General features: G+C 32.4%; 3 protein-coding genes across 4 annotated transcripts; all 3 read right to left on the reverse strand.

Moving 5' to 3' along the window:
• Positions 1-370: 370 nt before the first annotated feature.
• On the reverse strand, positions 371-4,503 carry LOC101215685. Its single transcript, XM_004143609.3, has 6 exons — positions 4,267-4,503; positions 3,975-4,193; positions 2,528-2,694; positions 1,582-1,663; positions 1,412-1,480; positions 371-764 (listed from the first exon to the last, which is right to left on the reverse strand). Exons 1-6 carry the CDS (start codon positions 4,387-4,389, stop codon positions 594-596), a joined length of 831 nt encoding a protein of 276 aa, XP_004143657.1. The 5' UTR covers positions 4,390-4,503; the 3' UTR covers positions 371-593.
• A 3,229-nt stretch (positions 4,504-7,732) lies between these two features.
• Positions 7,733-10,487, reverse strand: LOC101215928 (probable serine/threonine-protein kinase kinX). 2 transcript variants are annotated; one of them, XM_011656563.2, is made up of 5 exons: positions 10,283-10,487; positions 9,514-10,090; positions 9,192-9,422; positions 8,143-9,104; positions 7,733-8,049 (listed from the first exon to the last, which is right to left on the reverse strand). In XM_011656563.2, the coding sequence occupies exons 1-5, from the start codon at positions 10,394-10,396 to the stop codon at positions 7,960-7,962; spliced, it is 1,974 nt and encodes a 657-aa protein (XP_011654865.2). In that variant the 5' UTR covers positions 10,397-10,487; the 3' UTR covers positions 7,733-7,959. The 2 variants fall into 2 exon arrangements, with proteins under 2 accessions (XP_011654865.2, XP_031742149.1); XM_031886289.1 differs by having other exon boundaries at positions 9,192-9,434.
• Positions 10,488-13,486: 2,999 nt separating this feature from the next.
• LOC101217369 (receptor-like protein EIX2) lies at positions 13,487-18,491 on the reverse strand. The gene is made up of 2 exons (XM_011656564.2): positions 14,428-18,491; positions 13,487-14,046 (listed from the first exon to the last, which is right to left on the reverse strand). The coding sequence occupies exon 1, from the start codon at positions 18,437-18,439 to the stop codon at positions 15,527-15,529; it is 2,913 nt and encodes a 970-aa protein (XP_011654866.1). The 5' UTR covers positions 18,440-18,491; the 3' UTR covers positions 13,487-14,046; positions 14,428-15,526.
• Positions 18,492-19,746: the final 1,255 nt, after the last annotated feature.

Below are 19,746 nucleotides of genomic sequence, written 5' to 3' on the forward strand. Positions count from 1 at the left end.
TCTCATAGTTTTACTTTAAAATGACTAGAAACAAACTAGTTGTCAAATTTGGTCTAATTTTCTTACAACAATAAAAGGGGGATTTCTAGCCATTTAAAGAGCAAACTTCCAAAATTAACAACAGTGATTAATTGAGTCAATTATTTTTTTAAAATCACTCATATCTTGGACTTTAGTCTTCAACTTGAATTAATCGAATATCAGCAAAAGATTATGTTGCCACAAACAAAAATGATTGATAGCCAACACAAGTGACTAGCAATTTTGTATCATTGGATCCATAAGGAAAATACACAAGTAATTGAAATCTATAATCAATGATTGCTAAAAGACAATTTCTCAAATTTATATCAAACAACCATTATCAGAATGCAACCAACACGTCTTTTTCTTAAAAGGGCTTCCATTAAAATTTTATTTCCTCAAGAAAAGGATCTTATACAAGTGAATCGAATATAATTTATAATATTAACATATGTGCAGCTCGAAAATGTGAGGACAAAAAGATCAAGGTTAAAGAAATGGAAATAAGAAGGAACTATGAATTAGGAAAATGATAAATGATACAAGTTTTGGATATAATGGAATGAGTATCACTGAAGGCCATAAACAAGCAATGCTCCAACAGCTCCAATGCCAGCAACCAAACCAGCAATGACTCCAATTGGAGGCAAACCTCCTCCTACTGCTTTTCCTGTGCTCACATCATATTTTGCAAACCTTTTCTTTGGTGCTATACATTGAGGGCATGCATATCCATCAGGCTGCACCATCCAAACACCACTCATTTAGTTCAAACAACAAAACGAAACTCAGTAGAGTTTCAAAACTTTGACTTCTACGTTGATGATATATGTTTAATAGCACAATTAAGTTTACTCGTGTTTTGAAAGAATTATACAATCCAGACTATGCTTAAAAAACAAACACATCCAATATAGCCTTGTCAAATGACATGTGACTCATCTCACTTGAGTCAACCTAACCCCCCCCAGCACATCCATAGGCTTGGCTCAAGCCCGACGTAGTATTACTGTTTGATTAACTTGACTTAGCCCACCTCGTTATTACATATAATCTATCTCTTTGAACTTGTATTAACAACGTCATTAGCGACCAAATTTGAGTATATATTGTTATTCACATATTATTTAGATGTAGAATAATACAATAACATCCTTACTTATCACTATTAGCAACCAACATTTTCTTTTAGATGATATGGATATACAAGCTAAGGCATCATCTTATATTAACAAGTCATTCTTTTTTCAGTTCGACAGTTACAGAGTGGAGATCAAACCCTTGATTTCTGAATTAGGAATTGGTGTCATATCCACTAAACTATACTCTTGCCTATCTGATCTTAACTTAGTGAAAATGGTTTAAAAGAGCCGAGATCAAGACAAACCTGCTCGTCGAAGGGTTTCGATAGGGTGTAAATATATCCACAATCCAGGCATATGTGAGTTGCTTTAGCCTGCACAACACATAGTAATGCAAAAACCATGAAGCTAAAGCCTAAAGATGAAGTAAATTTAATACAAAAGGTTACATTATAATGGCTGAGTGATGCTTTACCTTTTGTGCATCAGTAAGTTTTCTTCCAAAGCGAGGTGGCGCAGGTCTCTTTGGGAGTCGTTTAACATCCACCTCAGCACCTCTGTTTTAACAACATTTTACAAGTTAATATACATCATATATTGTTTGTGAAGTTTTCTTAAAAAGTTAGTAAGCTTTCATTAAAGTTTACTGTTATTTATTGCAAAAGAAATGTTTCAGGGTTGGATCAAATTCAGTGTCCTCTTGGTATTCTTTAATAACGGTTTAGGTCTGATCGTTGGATAATGATTTGTCTTTTGTTTGATTTTCTATTATTTCCTCATCCTGGTTTTATTTTTCTTAGGTAAGCATTTTAACTATTGATTTTTAAAATAATAGTTATAGTCAATTTCTAAAAAATTAACCCTATTCTTTCATGATTTTCAAAATGAAAAATACTGAAGTGCATTATGGATGCAACAAAGTTATTCAATTATGATTTGTCACATGATAAATTGTTTCTACTTTTCTTTTAAAATATTTTAATCCATTCTTCATGATTTGATAAGACATTTTAAGTATGTTCGTAGACTTAATTTTAAAGAATGAAAAATCCAAAAACCAAATTGTTATCGAAATCTTTGTTCGAACTAATATTTTCAAAATCTCACCCAAATTTTTCTAAAACGAGATTGTTTTAAAAAATTTGTTTCATTTTTAAAATTTGGGGAATAAAAAATGTGAACAATAGAAAAAAAAGTGGTAAGGACTACAATAGTTGTAGAAGTTGATCAAAAGGGTAGTTTTTTAAACAAATAAAATACTAATCTTAAGGACTTAAACAGTTCTTTTATACAAAATCAAACCATTAAACAGAATATTGAATAATTCAGGCCATTAACTAAGAACTTACAAAAAGTAGTAAGAAAGTGAAATCAAAGTTAAAGTATATATAAGAAGAAGATGAAAGGAGAGGGAAAGAAACCTGCTAACAACAAAGTAGACAGAATCAGGCTTGGCTTGAATGGCAGTTTTGGTAAATCCCAACTTATCAGCAGGCCATAATTCATCTCCAAAGAAACTGCTTGTGTATAGAACTTGATCTCCTGATTTTAACCCTGCTTTTGCTGCATTCCCTCCCCCATCCACTGCCTAATCCAACATACAAAATTACCTCAAATTACAAATGCATCCACACAAATTCCACATCTACGAATCCATCATAGTAAGATTTTGTTTCAATTTGATCGTCTCTATAGTTTATAATTAGAATTTAATCTCCATAGTGTGATAGAATTTAATAAACTATAAGGACTATTTACACGGTTTTATCAAACCATAAGAACTATATTCTAACTTTCAAAATCACAGAAATTAGAGTCAAACTTCATCTAAATTGTAGGTCTAGATGTATGGATACAAATACAATACACAAACACGTTAGGACACGAACATGGAGAACGTTGTTTTTCTAAATGTAGGATACAAACATGACAAGGGCACATTGATTTAAACATACATTTTAAAATATATATTTTTTTTATATATAGAAGAAAATTCAAAGCAAATGGACCGATACATATGTTTAAAAAATTAATTTGATGTATTACACAATTGCACTAAATGTTTGATATGTATTTAACAAGTGTTAAAAGTGTCGGAGACGAACACACCAATCAATGACCTCAGTTATAAATTTGTTGATTAGTTTTAACTTTTATAATAGCAAATTATAATAATAAATGAGTTTGAGAATGAACATTAAAACAGTAAACTAGAAGTTTTTAGATGAATTTGTAAAAATAATTTAACAAAGTTCTAAATATACTCTGTTCTTCCAAGAGAACACATCTACAACCCCTCTTATTAGTAATCATAATCCATAAACGAAGTTAATCGGTATGGTCACATTCTTATTTCTCATTTCTTTTTTCTTTTTCTTTCTTTGCACTCTTTTAATAAAAATAAAAATAGAATTATGTACGAGTTATTTGTTATTATAAACCAAAAGCAAGCAACTATATATGAAAATTAGATATGCATAAAAAAAAATTAGAAATAATCAACTAGAGCTTAACTCAGTTGGTATGTGCTTAATACCTTAAGATCAAAAGACCTTGTTTAAATCTCTTTTAACTCTATTGTGCTAAAAAAGAAAAAGATGCAAATAAGCAACTTCAAACTTGATTTTCGAATTTTTATATACTTTAGAAAAAGTTACAAAAAGTAATATAAATATTGTTTTGAATTCTTTTTTTATAAATATTGTCCACATCGATATCTCCATAATCTTTATTGTTTGGTTCAAAATACACAATTAGTTAATGATTTTTCCATATAATAAAAAGAATAAACAATAAGCAATCATCCATTCTTGATCACAGATTATCCAAACCCACAAAACAGCAAGAACGAAACCAAAAATTACTTACAGTGATGACAACGCCACCGCCAGATTTCTGCCCCAAAGTAAGACCCAACGGCTTATCAACTTCAACCTCAATCGTCTTGGAAGCTCCGGCAGTCTTCGCCGCTCTAATTTGAAGCCCCTTCGACCGCTTACCGCCCTCGGCCTCTGTATTCTCCGCCGTAAACCAATGCGACACCCCCTTCTTAGCCTCCGCCACCGACAACCCTAGAAAAACGCTTTTCTGAAGAACAAACAACAACAGTCAGTAGAAAGCCCAAGCAAGGAAACGGGGATTTGGGTTTTATTTGGAATACCTGAGTAGTCAGCGAAACAGATGGTTTTGGAGATGGGAAGTGAGGGGAAGATCTGATGGAGGATCTGGTGTAGGCGGCGGAGCAGGAGGAGGATGAGCTTGCTGCAACAATGGCGGATGACATTTTTGTGGAGATGGGGAGATTTGAAATTTGGGGGAAAATGGAGGATGATGATTGTGATATAAATATGGTGTGTGTTTATTGGGTGAGGAATGTGGTGGAGTTGGACACACTCATAGCCACACGCCTACTTCTTTTGCTCACCACTAACTAACTGCTAGACTACACAGTTTTTCAACTTTTTTTTAGTTGTATTTGTTTGTGAAAAAATTACTTTTTTCTTAGTCCTCTAATTTTCAAGTTTGGTCTATGGAGTATGCCTTCTGAGAAAAAGGTTTAAAAACTATGATGTTATAGTTTTTCTTCTGATATAAACATGTGTGAGTTGTTCTGGTGGAAGCATTGGTTTGGTTCTCACAAACATACAAATTTGTTAAATGTATATGATATTTTCTAATGGGTTAAAAAGTTATTTAAGGATGTAGCAAATTAGTACTTCACAAATCTAGAGAAAGCAACTCATATAGATAGAGTTTTGTCAGTTAAAATTCATTGACACTTTCTATATGATTAGAATTCATCCATTAGAATACAAATATAGATAGAAAAGATCTCTTGCCTTAGCACCATGTCTTCCTGTATAAATAAGCACATCCATCAAGAGTACAAATGAGCTTCTTCAATGGCTTGTTCTTCCCCTTGTTGCAACTTTAGCTTTCATGTCTTTTAATAGAAGAGATAATATTTCATATGATTCAAATGTTGTAATTATCAATGACGAATAACGTATTATGGTATTCTCGGGTTCAATTTATTATCCACGCATCACTTAAGCAATGTGGCATGATCTTATTCAAAAAACTAAAGATTGTGGACTTGATGCAATCGAGACATACACATTTTTTAAGATCGTCACAAGCCTCAATGATGAAAATATTATTCCTCTAAACGTCTAGATTTTATCAAATTCTTTCAAGCTTGTCCAAGATGTCGGCCTCTACGTTGTCATGAGTATTGGTACTTACGTGTGTGTCGAGTGGAACTACAAAGACTTTCCATTGTAGTTACACAATATGTCAGGAATCCAACTGCAAACTACCAATCAGGTCTACAAGAATGAAATGCACATTTTCACGCCAAAAGTAGTGAATATGTGTAAACAAGTTAACCCCTTTGCATCATAAGGAGGGTCGATAATATTAGCTCAAATCGAAAATGAGTATAGAAATGTGATGACACCTTATGGAGATGCGGGGAAAGCATATATCAATTGGTGTACTCAAATGGTCGAATATTTGAATATTTGTGTTCCATAGATCATGTGTCAATAAAGTGATACCCCTATGATAATTTTACTCCAAACAATCCTAAGAACCCAAAAATGTTCACTAAAAATTGGGTGGGATGGTTCAAGAAATTGACAAAGACCTTTACAGAACTGTTGAAGATGTAACATTTTATGTGGCAAGATTTTATCAATATAGTGACGCCTTCATATCAATCATTACATGTATCATGTAGGCAGAAATGTTGGAAGAACATCAAGAGGTTCATTCATGACTACATCTTACGATTGCCATGCTCCACTTAATGAATATGGAAACTCGAATCAACCTAAATGGGGGACATCTCAAACAACTTCATGCTTCAATCAAGTTGGCTGAGAAGATTCTCACTAGCGGCACACACTTAGACCAAAATTTTAGTAGCTTTGTAACTTTAATGAAATTGTCTAACCCAACAATGAGGGAGTGGTTTGTCTTTTTTAGCAACATAGATGGTAAAAAAGATGTCATCGTAGATCTACAAGCAGATGACAAATATTTTGTACCAGCTTAGACTATGAGCATTCTTGATGGGTGCAACAAGGAAGTTTACAACCCTGCAAAATCAATTCTCAGACATCTATATTTGCGAGGGAGCAACATTAGAGAGAAAATGCACAACTTTTGTGGGTTCGGGCTTTAGAGCTTATGAAAGACACCCTACAAGAAAACGTAAAATTGTGGCAAACCTTCTTTTGTAACAAAAAAGAGTCATGATTGATTTCAACAATTACTTGTGGTACATGACGAATGTTAACACCAATGATGCAACATCTTCACTTCAAAAATGACTCTCCAAGTAAATAAGAAGGGTCATGTGCTTCATGTTTTCGTCAATAGAAGGTAAATTAGAAGTAATAGTCAAAGTTTTGTGTTCGAGAAACTTATTCTATTAAAATCGAGAACCAACACAATAACTCTCTTTTTAGTACCATATCGTAATATGGTGCCAACGAGAATCGATGGGGTCCTATTTATCTAATTGGAGATAAAAATGTGACGACTGAAGAAAATTAATTTACAACTCAATGTTCTCCCACGTAACAAATTGAAATGCATTAAATTATAAAGCTATTGGAAGACCAATAACATGGCTATAAGACTAGCTTTAAAACCCGTTACGAAAATGGCCTAATAGCCTTGGACATGCAAGGAATGAAAAAATGTCAGACTTGGATAAATGACCAAAGCATAAGCAGATTTTGGTCTTCTTTCATTGTTGGCAATGATAGTTGTAACACAACTTATGACTATAGAGGTGCATACGACCCTACCCTAGCAAATGTGTTGGAAATTGTAGAAATCCTTCTCCAAGATGGTATCAGGTTCCAAGATTGTTTCTATCAAGCGACACAAAACGTGTTGATTTTATTTGAAAAAATTGGTAGATATTCTCAACATATGTCCGTTCAAACCATCACAATAGGAACTACACGTGAAAATGCTAACGAACAAAGGAAGCATCTAGCTATCTTGTCAAAGAAGACATGTCATCTCTAAATCCAATTTGGTAGCTACAAAAGTTTGAAGGAAAAATGTTGTTAGAAGTGAGACTCATGGGACGTGACAAACCATGCTATTTTAGTGGAAAAGGTTTGCATAGGGATGGCAATTCAAGCACTTTAATAATTTGCACAAAAAATTGAGTGATGCAATTCAAGCACACTATGCGACAGAATTGGGTGCTGCGATGCTAATTTTTTTTTTATTTCTTTTCATTTTCGTGGACCGTGGGGTATGATTATTTACTAATTCACAAACATAAGAGAAACTAGAAACTTTGACTTGGCAAACAGAAGTAAAATATAGACAAAAATCATTTTAGTCCTCCAGGTTACTTGGCCTTGGCAAAATTCCATAAACCAGCTCATGAACCAGCTTTGGAAAATAGAAAGAACAACTTGATTTGATTGAACTAGAACAACTTGATTTGATTGAACTAGAACAACAACTATAGAAGGGTTAATGATTTTCAATATTTGTCTCTTTTAAACTGGTTTTTACTCCCTCAACTTCGACGATGAGAATAATAAAATCAAGAAAATCAAAATGGCAGATGAAAGAAAAATGGATCTAAGAGATTCAACTAAGACAGCGGTTGTTTTCATCAAATCCCATCCAAAGTTGAAACACAAACTGCTAGCATTTTTATTATTGAACTAATTAACATAAACTCAGACAAACTAATCGTTTACCTCATTGTTCCCTCCTCTCAAAAAACATCATGGAAAGAATAAAACAAACACAAAATCAATAACATGAGGCAAACCACAGTTTGAACCATGCACAATGCTCTCTTTCTAGACTTTTAATGTCTCTTCTCCAATTCATCCACGGTCATTCTGTTTTCCGGCACTGGTTGTAAAGCAGTTCTCACCTTCACGCCACCTCCAACAACCTGTTTATTATAATAATCATGATGTTATTAAGAATTCAAATTCAGACTACAAATGCAAGTTTCATTAGTTGTAAAAAAATTCAACATGCTTACTTTTGTGTTGATGTTATTATTGTCCATCTTCTTATTGTTAAGTTGGAGTTTTTCCTTGAACAACTTCTTCAGCTGCCTTAGGCTAGTATCATTCTTCACCACAAACTGAACGAACTTTGGGTTCTGTTCTTTTTCAGCTTCTTCTTCCTCAACATCTGGGTTGTCCATTAGCAGACTAATGGTTTGTTCTTTAACGGGAGATTTGGCTTCTATTGTTGGCCTAGGGAATTGGGTTGCCAATGATTGAACTGCATTGTTGTTGGATGATGTGGTAGTGATTTCCACCAAAGCTTCCTCACATTGAACAATGGCATTTGGGATTTCTGGTTGTGAGTCGATAGCTTCGACAGTTATGTCTTTAGGAAGAGTTTCTTCTTCCACTTTCCATTGGATCTTGACATCAACCAAATCATCAGAAGCATTCTCAGGGAACTCCTCCATGGACTCGTTGATAATTGTATCATCTTCTTCAGCTTGAACGGAACTTTTCTCCATTTCCGTTTCCTTCTTGTCTCCTTCGATGTCAGCATCTGATGCTTCATTTCCGGTTGTGGGATCTGATTTGTAATCATTTTCATCTTGATCGTCTTTCACTTCCAAAGATTCTTTATCACTGCTCAAGACATCATCTCCGACTTCGGTTTCTTCTTCCACATTTTCATGGGGAAGAGATAGTTCTTCAGCAGAGTTATTCACGTGTTTTTCTTCTTCAACATCTTCTTCAATTTTATGGTCCAATTCACAGGTAGACTCATTTTGTTGAGATTCAAACTCCTTACCAAATTCTTCTGCAATGCTCGATTTGTGAACTTCAGTAACATCCAAGTCTTCAGTAGGCAGAGAAGATTTGTCAGATTCATTGATTTCCTCAGCAGAACTCTCCACAGAATCATCATCTTTCGAAACTTCATTTACTTTTTCATCTTCAGAGAAGCATTTCACATCCGAGTTAGCATGAGGTGCTGCAAAAATGTAAAGAACATACAAAAATATCAGCTAAATATTGCTCAATACACAGATGAAGAAAAATTATTGACGGTTATTCATACCCTCTGTTATAGAATCATCAACGCTCTTTGCACTAATTACATTTTCATCAAAAGATTTTAACAGATCATCAAGAACAATTTCTGGTTCCTCCTCTGAGAGTTTTACTTCAGTCCCCATCTCATTCTTCTCTCCATCATCAACTTCCACACTCAAATCTTCATCTAATTTGCTTACGGATTCATCGGTTTTCTTAGATTCAGTTTCTAATTCCATATTTTCCTTCACGGGTTCTGCACCAATTGCTATCAATCATCAAATTTCTCAACAAAAACAGATCGATAGGAAAAACAAAAAAGAAGAAGCCAATCACAAAATGCAAACCTGAAATGTTAGGCATATCATCGAATGACATATGGACAGTAATTGGTTCCATTTTCTCATCTCCCCCCAAACTCATGCTCTCCATATTCTTCTCCAGCAATCTGACAGACCTTCTAGTACTGTAAACTCGTTGCTCTGCAGCCCCACTGTCCTTAGTCTCGGTTCGTTTACGAGTTGAGGCCCCGGCAACTCTCTTCTGGCTTTTAGGCACAGCAGGGGTATTTTCAATCTCTTTCTTTTCTTGATCCAGATCTTTATCCTCTTTCTGATCATCAACCGTCATCTGAAAATCAACTTTCTTGCAAGCTGAAGAAGCCGCCGCAGTTCTTCTCCGGCTACCCGGCAATGACGGAGTAGTCAAAGCCATATTAAGATCTCTGTTTTCGGATTCCTCCGTGTCTCTTGCCGCTGCACCTCGGCGTGATCGAGTGGTAATTGTCTCATCTTTGACGGCTTTTCTTCTTGTCGAAGTTCTCAATGCAGTTCGTGGAATTTCCGAGGAAATAACCTCTCCTTTCATCGGCGATTCAGGTACTCCAGATCTATCACCATTCAAAAACTCCTCGATTCCTTCAACCTATATCAAGAGCGAATAAAGAAATATCTAAAAATTAACTTCCAAAATCTCCAAAATCACAAGATTCGACAGAATCAATAAACAAAAATAAGATTCAGAATCTCAACAAGACCCACAGTTCTAAAATAACAAATCTTGAACAAGCAATACAAAATCAAAAGATGGAACACTAAAGGAAAGAAAACGACTCACGGATTGAAGAGCGGCGAGGGCATCGGCCATGGCAACATTAGTGATATTGGCTGGAATCTTATTCCTCTTGCAAAGGGCTTGGAGCTCTCTCCTGGACAAGGTATAGAAATCCATTGCAATAGGAAGATGAAATTTTGGTTTGGATTGAAGAAGTAGTTTTGACGCTGCCACAGGAAACGAGACGATTCGATGAAGTGGAGAAATGGAAGGGCTTTAAATAGGATGATAATCGGTGAAGAGAATAGCCGTTGCGTAAACCCTAAAGAAATGTGACCGTTAAGAGCGTCAATTTTGAATTTTGAAAAAGATGGACTAAGCCCACCGTTTACTTGCATTTCGGATTTCTTATTATTTTTTTTCTTTTTCTGACTGAAAATTAACAAATATAATTTATTTTTAAGTTTTGAATTTAACTTTTCTTAAATATTATATATCAAAAAACTACATTAATAAGTGTTTTTTTATAATTTAAATAGTGAAAACAAATTAGATTTTGTTTAAATAAAAAAAAACAGGTGTCACGATAAATAAAAATAAGAAAATTTGAAAAACTCAATAATCAAAATCTTTTAATTTTATTTCATAGAATATAACACTATGAAAAGCTTTAGTATAATTAAAAAATTATTAGGATGGAAGATTGAAATTCTGTGTGATGTATACTTTTGTGCACCATGTTGATAATCTCGAGTTTAGTGTTAAAATAAGGTCATTTTGAAAAAATTGTTGTATAAGAAGAAGTTAGTTGTATGAAATTTATTTGCAAAAATAGAGTTATAAAAAAGAAGTATTTTACTAATTTTTTGAAGTTCAGTATTTTCTAAATTTTGAACAGTAATTTTTGTTTTATATCTGTTTATTATTTTATTGTAACTCAATGAATTTATATATAATGATATATGATTTCCTTTCGTCTCTATTTTATTTATTTTGAACCTCATTTTCATTGTTGTAAGTGCATTCTTAAGAATTAAATAATTTTTTCTATTTCATAGGTTACACTGAAACCATTTTGATATTTAAATTAATAATAAAATGCTGAATTAATTTTCTAACTTTATGTTAAGTATTATATTTATTTTCTTACAAAATTTAGGATTTAAACAATTTTAGAAATTTAAAAGACATTTAAATCACTTTAATGTTATAAATTTAAATTTATATGTGAGTGGTTCAACTGTCTTCTAAATTTCTAAAATTGATAAATCCTGAATTTTACATTTTAATCTTAATTTAAATGTGAAATGTAGTTTCAACGTGGTACATATGAAATAGAAAATTTTATTTAATTTTAAAAAATACACTTATAGAATAAAAAGAAAGCTCAAAATTAAATAAAAAAGAAAAAAAATTCATCCATTAAATTTATTGAGTTGCAATAAAATAATAAAAATATAAAACAAAAAGATTACTCTATTTTTTCAAATAATTTTCGTAGAACTTTATTTTTTCAAAATGATTTTAACACTAAGATTTGAGGTTCCCACGTAAAAAAAACTAAAGAGATTTGCATTCTTTATTGGATAGATTGACTATTCCTTTCATTACTTTTTCTGTTGGGATAAACACGTTTGACTTGGACCAATTATCTCACTCTTGTGTGAAGCTGATAGAATACTACTCAACAATAATAATAAGCGAATTTAACGTGGAAAAACTCCCTCAACGTGAGGAGTAAAAAACCACGGACCGAAGTCAAAATCTCCACTATAATCTTTAATGGGTACAACAAAGTTCTCCCTAGTCACAACTAGAGGCAAATATCTCGAGAATAACAATCCCGGTAACAAACAACAATGACAATGAAAGAAAAAAGGAAAAATCTCACAATATGTGGTAGCCAACTATCAACGAGAATCTAACTCTAAACAAAATCTCCACCGTACAGAATGAAGAACCTCGTGCCCAGAATACACAGTCCAAAATACGAACCACACAAAAATTTTATTTTTCTTTCTTTTTCCACTGTCTTGTCGTCACTCCTTCACTGTCCATTAGTTAATTTCATAATAAAATTAACCTAATGGACGGGGCTTCAAGTGAAATAAGCTCAACATTCCCTTCAAAAATAAATTTAATTTGTCAATATGATCCATTTAAATTTAGGGATAGTTGCAAATTTAGCAATTAAATTCAAATTAATTAAGTATATAACACAATTTTAAAAAATTTGCAAATATAGCAAAATTTATCAAATTCTATCAATGATATAAGTCTATCACTGATATACCATGTTGCAAATATTGGTCTATCACTGATATATTATATGAATTCTATCAGCCATTGATAGTTTTGCTATATTTGCAACTTTTTTAAAATATTGCTATATTCTTAATTATTATTGTTAAAATAGTCATCCATTACAAATTTCCTTAAATTTAAGATTGTTTTTCTTTTAATCTTTTTCTTACTTTAAATGCAGGGAAATTGGAACGGATGAAATGAGAATCAAGTGAAGTGGAAAAAGTAAATGTTGAATAGATGAAATGAGAATGAGAATGATAGAACGTTGGCAAAGAAAATGAATATATGAATCAAAGGCCCTTTTGTCTAACTTTCAAAGACTTAATCAATGATGCAAAATTCATTTTTGTTTTATATTTTTTATTATTTGATTTTAACTCAATAAATTTATATATACATATGATTTCCTTTCATCTCTATTTCCTTTTATTTATTTTGAACCTTGTTTTCATTGTTATAAGTCCATTCTTAAGAATAATTAAATAATTTTTTCTATTTCATAGGTTACATTGAAACTATTTTGATATTTAAATCAATGATAAAATGCTCAATTAATTTTAAGTTTTAAATATATTTATTTTTTACAAAATTGAGGATTTAGATTATTTTTTGAAAATAACTAAATGTTCAAATATAACGTAATTTATAAATAAAAAACACATATATATGTGACGTTTCACTAAAATGTTTAATTATTTTTCTAGACTTTGACTTAGTCATGCCTTTCCTTTAATTTTTAAAACTATTTTATACTTTAAATTTTGATATTTTATAACTTAGTTTCAACTTTCATGAATCAATGGAACATTCTTGTCTGAAATATAATGAATAAAAAAGCAAATCATTTCTTTTCTAAAAAAAATTATTGTCAAATTATTTAGAAAACTATATAATTTTCAAATAATACTTCAAAGTTATGAATAATATGCTAGAAGATTGTCCAAGATTATCAGTCTAAGGTGATTCACAAGAAAAAGATATATATTAAACGAACAATTTCAATTGACTAAGTCTCTAACAGCCATCTACTTTAGTTACAAATCTGTCTACCCCTTCCTCACAGTATACTGTATACAAATCTTAGCTACAAGTGGAATCAAGGCTGATGATGGCAGTTGACAAAATAATACTATATACAAACTCTATACATTCGAACTACTGGCTCGACAGACACGTATAGAATATAACTAACTGACCTTTACATCGTACGTAAGCATCAGCTTCAAGCATTCTTGTAAGCTTTATCAGAAATGGCAAGGTGATTGGCGGAAGATTCAAGTTTCAGCAACCTTTCTGACAATTACAGAAGCATATTTGGCGATTATGGACTCTGGGGATTGCCGAAGCTGCCCGATCACTGGAAATAGCTTTGATGAAAGAAGGAACTGTCGGCACGGTGTGTGTGCGCACATCTTTGCCAAGGAAAACAAGGCTATCTTGAGAGGACACTCATTAGCTGCATCTTTTCTGCTTGGATTCAAGGCTACTGCCGAACAGTCAGCCACCAACTTTAACAAAGCCTGTATATAACATATATATATATATATATAACTTTACGGGTCATCAAGAGAAATGAGTGCATAACTATAATTCTGAAATGACAATATCTAACAGTAAACCAGATTATTGATGTATAAGAATTTCATTGTCACAAAATTCCAGTCTGGTTCTATTGCCATTCAATCTAACCACAACACTCTAAAATAAACATCAGAATAATGTGTTTCAAAGCACTACGAAAACAGATTGAATAAATGGAAATGTTGGAGTCCAGGTATATCACTAAAATAATTATATCAATAATATGAAGAAAACTTCTGAATTCGGCTCTATCAGTTTCCAACTTCCTTAGCAGTCTTGTTAATAGGTAATTAATAGTTCAGTATGAAAGCTTTACAGACCTGCATTGCGCCTCTGGAAACTATACATCCTCACAGAGCATGTTGGAGTTGCGAACAAGGTTACTTAGTGCATCTGCCGCATTTGCTTTAGTTTTATCTTCCTCAGATGATACCAGTAAATTTGCTAGCTGAGGTATTGATCATCTCCTGAGCTCTCCATATATACAACGTATCATCATGGTACATACAGCATTTCCAATCTGGTAAAAGATATAACCAACTACATCAGATAATTTCACATCAAATAGAATGCAGTAATCAAAAAAAGGATTAGTGACTGAACAATAATGACCAATCACATAGTTCATGTGGTTATTATGATGGTGGCGACTGTGCTTCTATCTCAGACACAATCTAAATCTCCAATACAAACTATAAAAAATGGTACACATAAATTCAATAAACCTCTTGCTAATGAATTTGAAACCTTTAAACCCAGGATTTGAAAAAGAAAAAGAAAAAAAAAACAAACTCAACAGCTAAATAAGAAAAAAAAAAACTTGAACATGATTTAGTCATTTTTAATTAGAGGTAGTTTTGAAATATAAATAAAATCAAATCTAAACTAAGGTTGATTTTACTTGTTTTTAAGATTTTGCGATGACATAGAATAGATATATACACAATACATTTGCTATGCAATGAAATTTCTTATATTATAGTATTGAAAGAAGTTAAATTTATAAATTAAAAATATATTTATTTAAAGGCCCTAAACTTCTTGACTTCATAGAATGGCTTCATTTCCTGTGGCAGCGACAAAAAAAATTTATCTTCCTATCGCCATGGATTTCCGTGCCTTGTCAAATAGAGAGCTCCAAGCGGCCCTTTGTAAGAGGAATAAGATTCCGGCCAATATCACTAATATCGCCATGGCTGACGCTCTTGACGCTCTTGCCGCTCTTCAATCTGTGAGTCATCTTCTTTTTTATTTTGGATTGTTTGTTAAAGATTTGTCTTTTAAAATTGTGGCTGTTGGTGAGAATTTGTTAAAAAATGACAAGTATTGATCACGAGAGAAGCTAAGCAATTACAATATAATTTACAAATTGCATACAACTATTAGAACAAAACAAACAAAACTTTTTTATTACATAACTCATTTGTGAAAGGAGATTCCTTTAAGCCATTCTATGCTCTCCCAAATTATTGCATGAACCTTGTAATAAGCCTCATCCACGAACTTGAAATATTTATATCTCCAACTCTTCTTCAAGGTTAAACTTCCCACAACCGTCCAAAATCCAACTATAAATCCAAGTATTATCATGATGTAAAGCAACCACTTCTCCCATCTATCATCCTCTTCATCCACATTATTGTCTATACTTTTTAATTGTGGCTTAAGTGAATTCTTAATTGTACAGTTCGTTGGAAGTGGGTCTCCGCATAGATATGGATTGTCATCAAAACTTGAAGCTTCATTGAATGTAGAGAGATGACCTTCTCGATAAATTTCTCCAGAAAGATTGTTGTGAGATAATACCAACACGCCTAATGAACTTAGTTTTGATATGCTCCTTGGAATTGGTCCAGAAAGTTGGTTGAAAGATAAGTCGAGTGATTCTAACATCTCCATTTCTCCTATTTCAGCAGGAATTGGCCCAACTAGATAATTGTTGGACAAATTCAATCCGTGTAATCCTTTAAGCATAATTATCTCACTTGGAATGGAACCAACCAAATGGTTTTTGGAGAGGTCTATATTTACCAAAAGAGTTTGTTCCATGGAGTAATTTAAATCACTTGACTTGATGTGTTGTACTACATATTTTTCACCATGATAGCACATTTCATCATCAAAATATTCACAGCCGCTTAAATGACCATTTGAACTTTTTCTTGTCATTACATTGAAGTTGCTGAGATTTGGTGGAATGACTCCTTCTAATTGATTGTGTGCAAGATCCAATATCTGCAAGTTACTGAGTTTGCAGAGAGTTGAAGGAATAGTACCATTGAACAAATTACCTCGTAGTATCAGCAATTGCAAACTTTCAAGATTATTGCCTACCCATGTGGGGATATTTCCAGAGAACTTGTTTCCTCCAAGATTTAATGTATCCAAAGATTGAGAATTCTTCAATACAATCGGCATGGACCCCTCAAAATTATTGTTTCCCAAGTTTAGTTGTTGAATATAAGAAAGATCACCCTTTGAATATGGAAATGTCCCAAAAAAGTTGTTTGAGGACAAATCCAAAATTTTCAAATTTGGAGTCAACAAACAACCTTCAACAATTCCAGTTAACCTATTATTTGAAAGATCTAAAAGGTACAAATTCTTCAATTGACAGAGTAAAGATATTAGAGAATCATTGATAACATTATCATTTAGAAACAACCGACTCAAATTGGGCATTTGATCAACAATTTTCGAAAAAATGGGGCCTGTCATTTTGTTGTATGAAAGATTCAAAGTGCTGAGATTTTGTGATATGAACCATGTTGGTATAGCACTTGAGATACTCACATTGGACAAAAGTAAACTAATCAATGATTTTTGGTTTTGAAGCCATTGAGGGAACTCACCTCCAAAACAACCAATACATGAGTCTGCAGTAAGAAATTTTAATTGAAAAGGAGGAATCCAATTAGGGCTCATGTCCAACGAAAGATGTTCATTGTGGTCAATCAATAAGGCATCCAAACGAGAGAGATTTGCAAAACCAGCTTCTGTAAGAATGCCTTTGAGCAAGTTTTTTGATATGTCTAACCACTCCAAATTTTCAAGTTGGATAAAACATTCGTCACTCACCCCCTCCAATCTATTATTTGAAAGATGCAATTTTCTCAAGTTTAATAATCTTCCCAATGAGGTTGGAATTGCTCCGGTTAAAGCATTGCCTGAAAGAATTAAATATTCAAGGCTTGATAAATTTCCAAGTGAAGCTGGAATTGGACCGTAAATCTTACTATATCCAAGATCAAGGGACTTCATGTTTTTGAACTTTCCCAACCAATCTGGGATTTTAGTTTTTATAGATGTATATCCTAAGTTAAGCAGTTGAAGATCATATTGATTATTGCTGCAACCCATAGATTCATTCACATAAGTTACAAACAAATCTGCATCAAAATCAATGTTCCACGAAAAATCAAATACTTCTAGGCCACAATTGTTTTCAATGAAGGAAGAGTAGAGTCCACCTTCAATAGAAGTAAACTTATTTGCTGAAAGGTTTAGTAAATTCAAGGAAGACATATTTTGAAAAGCCTTAGGAGTTGAACCGCTCAACTGATTGTTTGATAAGTCTAAAACTTGAACTCTGCTGAGAAATGAAGAATAATTTAAGGAACTCAAAGAGAAATGGATGTTTTGAAGGCTACAACTACTCAATCTTAAAGAGGACAACATAGGAAGAGAACTCAGTACTTGCATCAAATTCAGAGATTTTGAGAAGTTCATGTTAGTCAAGTCAAGAAACTGTAAGGATGAAAGGTGAGATATCCATTCAACAACACCCTCGGTATCCACCCAATAATTATTTGATAAATCAAGAGTATCCAAGTTAGTAAGATTTCCTAAATGAGGAAGAACTTTGCTTGAAATGGATGTGCCAGAAAGATTAAGATATGTTAATTCAACCATTGAACCTAAAAAACTTGGGATTTGAATAGAGTCGAAGTAATTCCCACTCAAATCCAAGTAACTTAAGTATTTCAACTCAAACAAACTAGAATCAATGGATTTATTGCTATATAAAGGTGATAGGTAACAGTCAACCTGCCAAGGATCACGTCGAAGATCAATGATGGTAACATGCCCAGTAATTTGATTGCAACCCACTCCTTTCCAATTACAGCAATCAGTTGATGCATTCCAGGAAGCCAAGCGAAGAGAAGGGTCATCATAGAAACTATTCTTGAAACGAAGAAGAGCTTGACGCTCCTTTTGGATGCAAGGTGCTGCTGCAGTTATGGAGAAACAAAAATGGAGGAGTAGAAGAAGCAGTATCATCATCCATAATGAAACAACTACTGAACTTTCTTTACAAACTAATTTCCTCATTTTGCCAACAATAAGAATAAACTTTTCGAGTACTTACTCAGTAATGTAATGAATTTCGTTATGATCAGTTCGTCTCTATTTATAATCAAATTTTAATGCAACCTTTTAATTTCTTTCTCAATTTTGGTTAATTCAAAATATCAATTTATATGTGTTGCTTTTAGCACCACTTGTACAAGTATTCATGAACTAATTAATGTGAGAACAACATTTTGTGGAATCATCCAAGACTCTTATTTTATAGTCAATGAATAGTTTTAAATATATTTGATGTATTATTTATTTCATAACTTCAAATCATATTAAAATAATTGTAAGATGCATTCTTTTCAACATTGTATAAATTTAAGAGTAGAAATCTTACCAAATAAACACATTTTATTCAAATACTTACGAAAGTATATGAAAATGGAAGACGTTGGTAATTCGAAGTATCTATAATTTTAAACATTAAAATTTTTGAATTATGTACACCCCAAATAATAAACCAACTTTTATAATTTTTTTATAATATTATTTCTTTAAATTTAAGACTTCAATTAGGTATTTTTAATAAATGATAGTCAAAAGAATCTATTCAATTACTTTTAGTTGAAAATATACCTAATTTTCAACCAATTTTTAAAGTGATATAATTGAATTAGTTGTAAGTCAACATCGTGTACGAAAAAATGGCCCAAGTGAGTAATTATATTGTCAATCAAATTTGGACAGAATAGATCCAATTTTATGTTTATGTTATTCTTTTTATTTGTGCATAGAGACTTCTTTGTATTACATGATATAAACTATTTTTTATCATTTTTTTTAATGTTTAACGGAGGGCATATTTTTTTATTTAATGTCATATTATACGAATATGTGATATTTTTTAATTGTTGTTAATATTGAAACAATGACATTTGATTTTATAAAAACTGTGTCACGATTGTCATATCCTTAACAGAGAAAAAATGTCATATTATACGAATTCGTGACACTTTATAACTGTCATCAATATGCAAAAGATGGCAGATAATACTCTAATATGTATGAGTTAATGAATAATAAAAAAATTTAAACTTTTCCCAACGTTGATACGCACGGTGTCAGGAGAAGTTTAAAATTTTAAAAAATAAATATTTTTTTTCCTGACGTCATACATAACGGCGTCGGAAAAAGTTTAAATTTTTTTATTACATTACCTTATACCAACGTCACATTATGTCGCGTTATGATTGTCAACCTTTTTCCGATGGAGCTTGTACAATGTTGAGAGAAGCCTTTTCTTTCAGCATCTTTTATCCTGACGTCCGTGTTGTACGTCA

The sequence above is a fragment of the Cucumis sativus genome, chromosome 5, assembly GCF_000004075.3.
Source record: "Cucumis sativus cultivar 9930 chromosome 5, Cucumber_9930_V3, whole genome shotgun sequence".
NCBI classification, from domain to species: Eukaryota; Viridiplantae; Streptophyta; class Magnoliopsida; order Cucurbitales; family Cucurbitaceae; genus Cucumis; species Cucumis sativus.